This window comes from Pristiophorus japonicus, chromosome 10 (assembly GCF_044704955.1).
Source record: "Pristiophorus japonicus isolate sPriJap1 chromosome 10, sPriJap1.hap1, whole genome shotgun sequence".
NCBI lineage: Eukaryota > Metazoa > Chordata > Chondrichthyes > Pristiophoridae > Pristiophorus > Pristiophorus japonicus.
In genome coordinates this window covers 47,436,433-47,444,336 of record NC_091986.1, presented here as the reverse complement: position 1 = coordinate 47,444,336, position 7,904 = coordinate 47,436,433, and the positions used below count along the sequence as shown (strand labels likewise).

At 44.4% G+C, this 7,904-nt stretch overlaps 1 protein-coding gene across 2 annotated transcripts in view; it reads left to right on the top strand.

Moving 5' to 3' along the window:
* Positions 1-205: 205 nt before the first annotated feature.
* The window catches only part of LOC139274730 (uncharacterized), a 31,827-nt gene continuing 24,128 nt past the window's right edge, over positions 206-7,904 (top strand). For both annotated transcript variants that reach the window (XM_070891416.1, XM_070891415.1), the window contains exon 1: positions 206-275. In XM_070891416.1, coding sequence (XP_070747517.1) covers positions 215-275 — 61 coding nt within the window. In that variant the 5' untranslated portion in view covers positions 206-214. The remainder of the gene's footprint in view (positions 276-7,904) is intronic.

The following is a 7,904-nucleotide window of genomic DNA, read 5'->3' as shown; positions in this document are numbered from 1 at the left end:
AAAACTTACAGTATAATTATTCATTAAATTATATTTGTAACTTTTGTCTAGACTTTCACTTTGGAAATTTGTTTTCAACATCTCCCAAGTATTTTCCAGACCTGTGATAACATTTCTCTGTGGGCTGTTACAATATGCAAGTGTCATGAAAATACTGCGACTAATGTTCTCCAGCCTGTGCCTGCATTTCTTCTGGACTGAAAGCTTTGAGAACATGAAATCCTTTGGTCTTATGGTCTTCATTCAAGCTGCTCTTCAGCCTCTATTCATAATTGGTGAGTAAGAACTAAACTGTTGCTTTCATATTGAGCCTTAAATCAATATTGTTAGTAACAGTTTATTTTTTTTATTATTCATTCGCGGAATATATGCTTTGCTGTCAAGACCACCATTTATTGCCCAACCCTAATTATCCTTGACAAACTGATATTCGTCTTCACATTTCATGGGCACTCGGCAGTTTAAAAAGCCTTGCTTTTGAGTGATGTTAATAGATTCTAATAGTAATTATGTGATTTTGAACTACTTAAAATTCCTGGCCAATGGAGCTATTCCTGTCTTCACGACTGTGACTTACTTACATGATAACTTGGATTGATCTTCAAAGTTTACTGGGTAGTTTTTGAATTCTACAGCCTTGCACCCAGGTACAGATTGATAAATCAAGACTATTATTTGAATACATTAGGAACCCTTCACTCTTCATAAGATAAGTTTGTCAACTTCCCCACATTTACAAATTATCCTGAACTATGAGGACACTTTAAATCAAGCACTTTTACACATGTGAAGGTCCATTCTGTGATCCATCGCTATCAGCAGTTCGCCACAATCATAGATAGTACATAGTGCACTCCGGTGAGTGCTGCTCCCAATGGGAGTATCGGATCATGGAATTCACCCCATGTTGCACTCACTCCATGCACCTTGTGCCCTTCCTATAGCATCTGGATGGGAGGGTTTTCAATGTGTCTACTGGAGCAGATATTGTGAGTTTCACTTCTCTTTCTATGTCTATTTCCTTCCATCTATTCTGTCAATCGGTTCCCCAGTAATTTCTGTTCAGCCATATTCTCTCTCTCCTGACATATAAAGTTACACTGACAAGGCCAGTTATTTAAAGAGGCCCAGTGATCTGAAATTACACACTTTGTGTCTAATATTAGAATACAGGAATGAGATATCATTTTACTTTCAATATAGACTAGATCATGTGAATCATATTGAGCAGAGGATCACACAAGCACAGTAATTTTAGTACCTTCTACTATCTGAGCATTCGTCTAATCTATTCCTACAAAATAGTATTTACAAATAGCATTTTTATAGTGCATACTGAATCACTCATATAGAAACATAGAAACATAGAAAATAGGTGCAGGAGTAGGCCATTCGGCCCTTCGAGCCTGCACCGCCATTCAATGAGTTCATGGCTTAACATGCAACTTCAGTACCCCATTCCTGCTTTCTCGCCATACCCCTTGATCCCCCTAGTAGTAAGGACTACATCTAACTCCTTTTTGAATATATTTAGTGAATTGGCCTCAACAACTTTCTGTGGTAGAGAATTCCACAGGTTCACCACTCTCTGGGTGAAGAGGTTTCTCCTCATCTCGGTCCTAAATGGCTCACCCCTTATCCTTAGACTGTGACCCCTGGTTCTGGACTTCCCCAACCCGTCAGAATTTTAAACGTTTCTATGAGATCCCCTCTCATTCTTCTGAACTCCAGTGAATACAAGCCCAGTTGATCCCGTCTTTCTTGATATGTCAGTCCCGCCATCTCGGGAATCAGTCTGGTGAACCTTTGCTGCACTCCCTCAATAGCAAGAATGTCCTTCAAGTTAGGAGACAAAAACTGTACACAATACTCCAGGTGTGGCCTCACCAAGGCCCTGTACAACTGTAGTAACACCTCCTGCCCCTGTACTCAAATCCCCTCGCTATGAAGGCCAACATGCCATTTGCTTTCTTAACCGCCTGCTTTACCTGCATGCCAACCTTCAATGACTGATGTACCATGACACCCATATTGTTACTGTATGACACTTGTTCAGGGAGGTGTTACTATAGTTGTGAACCTGTGGAAATCTCTACCACAGAAAGTTGTTGAGGCCAATTCACTAAATATATTCAAAAGGAGTTAGATGTAGTCCTTACTACTAGGGGGATCAAGGGGTATGGTGAGAAAGCAGGAATGGGGTACTGAAGTTGCACGTTCACCCATGAACTCATTGAATGGCGGTGCAGGCTCGAAGGGCCGAATGGCCTACTCCTGCACCTATTTTCTATGTTTCTAAGTACATACCTAAGAGTGGAAATTTTTCTGACTTTGTGTCCCCAAAAGGCAGTCTTCTGCGTTAGTAGTGCATATTGTGAATTTGAGTGCACACTCTGCATGATTTTCTCAGTAACTGAAATTTCTAATGTTCAAAGCAAGGGTGTAAACAAAATAAAAAGTGATATACAGGCAACTCTCGATTATCAGTACACGGATCCAACGGGAAACTGTTGTAACAGGATTTAAAATTCTGTTGCTAACAAGTGAAAAGACAGCTCCAAATAATTTGGAAAAATCGCCTTCCAAACACAGTTTCATTCGTATTTGCACATTCTCTCTCTCACACACTCACTCACTCACACACTCTCTCTCTCTCTCTCACTCACCATAAAAATCACCCTCCTCTGCCCTTGCTTTGCTGGTGTGTGTGTATACGCGCTATTGCAGCCGCTGTCTCTCGCGGCCGCCGCTGACATTGGGAGCAGGGGCAGTGCCGGCACCGGGCTCCAGGCTCAGAACCTGTACATGCATGCTGGTAATGTCCATCTTTTGTTGCTAATTGTATTGATTCATTAAAGTTTTAACTTATAAATGTAAACTCGCCCCAACGATTGTATTTATTCATTAAAGTTTTAATTTTAAAATGTAGACTCACCCTAACGGAAAAATAGTTTACCCGGAATAGCCCAATCCCCGAGGGACCCGGATAATCGAGAGTTCCCTGTATTTCACAATAGCATGATTAAATTTATCCAACGAATTGTCTTTAGTGTCATTTAATTCCTCATTGAAGTTTTTACTCGAAGGCCTCAGCCTCTCCCAAGAGTCCTGGCTTGAACCTGATATTTTTGTCCAGAACTGTGATTTTGCTCGCTGCATGCAGATTGTGCAGTCTGAATATAGGCAGTGTACCCAATTTCCCAAGAAATTGTCTCAATTTGCATCACCTCCCATCCAAAAGGAAAGAAGGAAAACACACAGAAAAAAGTATAAAGGAATAGGGAACGAACCAGAAGAGGAGAAAATGAAAGGCCAACTCAGAGATCCCGAGATCCACTGGTATTTATATATAATGATGCTTTGAACCCAATCTATATCCAAAATGTTGCTGCCCATATCCTAACTCGCTCCAAGCCTCGTTCACCCATCACCCCTGTGCTCGCTGACCGACATTGGCTCCCGGTCCGGCAATGCCTCGATCTTAAAATTCACATCCTTGTTTTCAAATCCCTCCATGGTCTTGCTCCTCCCTATCTCTGTAACCTCCTCCAGCCTTACAAGTCTTCGAGATCTCTGCGCTCCTCCAATTCTGGCCTCTTGCGCATATTGCTCCACCATTGGTGGTTATGCCTTCAGCTGCTGAGGCCTTAAGCTCTGGAATTCCTTCCCTAAACCTCTCTGCACCCCTAAACCTCTCTCTCATCAGAAACCTACCTCTTTGACCGAGCTTTTGGTCATCTATGCAAATATCTCCTTATGTGGTTTGCGTCAACTTTTGTTTGATAACGCTCCTGTGAAATGCCTTGGGCCGTTTTACTACATTAAAAGCGCTATAAAAATTCAACAACTTGTTGTTTTATATTCAACGAATGCTGGTTGTTAAAGCGATTTTGCATAAGCAGATCCATTCTTTTGCTATCCAAATAAGCAAAACACAATCTGAAGTAATTCTAGAGTCCAGATATTCAAGTGCAGTTATCACCGTGTAGCCCGAGGGCTCAGCAAACATCCCTTCTTTATATAGCTTGCGAACCTGTGCCCGGGCCTCAGCATAAATTTAGTGTGGCATGTCCAAAATTGACCCTTGCTTTTGCTGTTCCCACAGTATCAGAAACAGTTAATTAAATAATAATATAAGAAATAGGAGCAGGAGCAGGCCATATGTCCCTCGAGCCTGCTCCGCTGTTCAATAAGATCATGGCTGATCTTCTACCTCAACTCCACTTTCGCGCCCTTTCCCCATATCCCTTGATTCCCCTAGTGTTCAAAAATCTATTGACCTCAATCTTCAATATACTCAACAACTGAGCATCCACAGCTCTCTGAGGTAGAGAATTCCAAAGATTATCCAGCCTCTGAGTGAAGAAATTTCTTCTCATCTCAGTCCTAAGTGGCCGCCCACTTAGTCTGAGACTGTGACCCCTGGTGCATAAGAACATAAGAAATAGGAGCAGGATTAGGCCACCTGGCCCCTCGAGCCTGCTCCGCCATTCAAAGGGGATGGAGTATAAAAGCAGGGAAGTCTTGCTACAGTTATACAGGGTATTGGTGAGCCCACACCTGGAATACTGTGTGCAGTTTTGGTTTCCATATTTACGAAAGGATATACTTGCTTTGGAGGCTGTTCAGAGAAGGTTCACAAGGTTGATTCCGGAGATGAAGGGGTTGACTTATGAGGAAATGTTGAGTAGGTTGGGCCTCTACTCATTGGAATTCAGAAGAATGAGAGATGATCTTATCGAAACGTATAAGATTATGAGGAGGCTTGACAGAGTGGATGCAGGGAGGATGTTTCCACTAATAGGGGAGGCTAGAACTAGAGGGTAACATCTTAGAATAAGGGGCCGCCTATTTAAAACTGAGATGAGGAGAAATTTCTTCTCTCAGAGGGTTGTGGATCTGTGGAATTTGCTGCCTCAGAGAGCTGTGGAAGCTGGGACATTGAATAAATTTAAGACAGAAATTCAATTTCTTAAACGATAAGGGAATAAGGGGTTATGGAGAACAGACAGGGAAGTGGAGCTGAGTCCATGATCAGATCAGCCATGATCGTATTAAATGATGGAGCAGGCTTGAGGGGCCATATGGCCTACTCTTGCTCCTATTTCTTATGCTCTTATGTTCTTATGTTCAATAAGATCATGGCTGATCTGATCATGGACTCAGCTCCACTTTCCTGTCTGCTCCCCATAACCCTTTAGTCCCCTATCAGTCAAAAATCTGTCTATCTCCGCCTTAAATATATTCAATGACCCAGCCTCCACAGCTCTCTGGGGCAGAGAATTCCATAGATTTACAACTCTCTGACAGAAGAAATTCCTCCTCATCTCTTTTTTATATGGGCAGCCCCTTATTCTGAGACTATGTCCCCTAGTTTTAGTTTCCCCTATGAGTAAAAATATCCTCTCTGCATCCACCTTGTCGAGCCCCCTCATTATCTTATATATTTCAATAAGATCACCTCTCATTCTTCTGAACTCCAATGAGTATAGGCCCAACCTACTCAACCTATTTTCATAAGTCAAGCCCCTCATCTCCGGAATCAACCTAGTGAACTTTCTCTGAATGCAAGTATATCCTTCCTTAAATACGGAGACCAAAACTTTATGCAGTACTCAAAGTGTGGCCTCACCAATACCCTGTACAGTTGTAGCAGGACTGCTCTGCTTTTATACTCTACCCCCCTTGCAATAGAGACCAACATTCCATTTACCTTCCTGATTACTTGCTGTGCCTGCATACTAACTTTTATTGTGTTTCATGCACAAGGATCCCCAGGTCCCTCTGTACTGCAGCACTTTGCAATTTTTCTCCATTTAAATTATAATTTGCTTTACTTTTTTTTCTGCCAAAGTGGATAACCTCACATTTTCCCACATTATACTCCATCTGCCAAATTTTTGCCAACTCATTAACCTGTCTATATCCCTTTGCGGGCCGGCGAGGAGACCCTGAGGTAAGGGCAGTGGCAGTGAGGTGAGCAGGGCGAAGCGAGCGGTGGCAAGGTGAGGCCCGCAGTCGGGCAGCGGCAGGATCCCGAGCTCGGCAGGGTCGTCGACTCCGGATTCCGGAACATTTTATGGATTCTGGACGACCCTGCCACCGATCAGTCCGGAGTCCAGATTCCGGAACATTCTGGATTCCGGAACTCCGGATTCTCGACGCTGCACCTGTACGAGTACTTCTGATATTGATGGGTCCATTCACTTTTGATGGGAATATCGACAAGAAAGGGCTTTGAAATGGTATTTTCTTTCTACTTGTTTTGTTACTGTCAATCAAAAAGAATCCTCCAATATCTTCAGCTGACAGTGTGATTGATGTCTAAACTTGACGATGATAGATAGAGAACACCTGTCAATGGTGCGTTTAAGGACAATTACAGAGACAGTCAGAGACGATCGACTGGTAATGGACCTTTTGTTTCCAACAATGGCTCATGTTGGAGGTGTGGAAGCAAACACCCAGCCAGAGCTTGCAGGTATCAGCAATATACCTGCAGCAATTGCAACGTCAGCGGTCACTTGGCGCGTATGTGCAGGAAGCTTGCAGCCAGGTTGATGTACGAGGAAGATGGGCCCGATGTAAGCCCTACGAGGCCAAATGAACACTGGGGGAAATCGCTGGAAGCTGAAGTTCAGCGAGTTAATGTGGAGCACATATACAATTCATACACCAGGACGTCACCGATAATGATGAAAGTGCTCCTCAATGGCATCCGAGTATCAGTGGAGCTAGACACGGGTGCCAGCCAGTGCTTGATGAGTATCAAACAGTTCGGCAAGTTGTGGGCGTCCAATGCCAGGAGGCCAAAATAATTGCCAATTAACACTCAGCTACGGACATATACAAAGGAGATCATAGGCAGCGCCACGGTAGTCGTGATCCACAAAGATTCGGAGAACAGGTTGCCACTCTGGATTGTCCCAGGGGACGGTCCCGCACTACTGGGGAGGAGTTGGCTTGCTGTCATGAACTGGAAATGGGGCAATGTCAATGCAATTTCTTCTGTGGAGCGAACATCATGTGCACAGGTCCTGGACAAATTTGACTCATTATTTCAACCTGGCATTGGCACTTTCATGGGGACCAAGGTAGTGATTCACATAAACCCGGATGCCAGGCCAGTACACCACAAGACCAGAGCTGCCGTACGTGCTGCCGGAAAAGATAGAAGGCGAATTGGACTGCCTGCTGAGGGAAGGCATCATCTCGCCAGTCGAATTGTGCCGCTGCTCAAGGCGGATGGGTCGGTCAGGATATGTGGCGATTACAAGGCCACCATGAATCGGGTGTCACTCCAAGACCAGTACCCGCTACCGAGAGCGGAGGACCTCTTTGTGACGCTATCCGGTGGCAAACGTTTTTCAAAATTGGACATGACCCAGGAGCTGGCGAGTGAGTCAAAGAAGCTGACCACCCTCAAGATACACAAGGGGTTGTTTGAGTACAACAGATGTCCGTTCTGAATTCGCTCGGCCACCACCAACTTTCAACGAAACATGGAAAGTCTCCTCAAGTCGATTCCAAGGACCGTGGTTTTAAAAGACGACATCCTCATCATGGGTCGCAATACTGAAGAACACCTCCACAACCTGGAAGAGGTGCTACGCAGACTGGACCGGGTAGGGCTGTGACTGAAAAAGGTAAAGTGCGTCTTCCTCGCTCCAGAGGTAGAATTCCTGGGGATGAGGGTAGCAGCAGACGGGATCAGACCTACGGCCTCCAAAACGAAAGCGATCCAGAGAGCACCCAGACCCCGTAACACGACGGAGTTGCGTTCGTTCCTGGGGTTCCTGAACTATTTTGTTAACTTTATCCCAAATTGAGCACGCTGTGAGAGTCGCTACACGTGCTCCTATGCAAAGGTCGCGAATGGGTCTGGGAGGTCAGCCAGGAAAGGG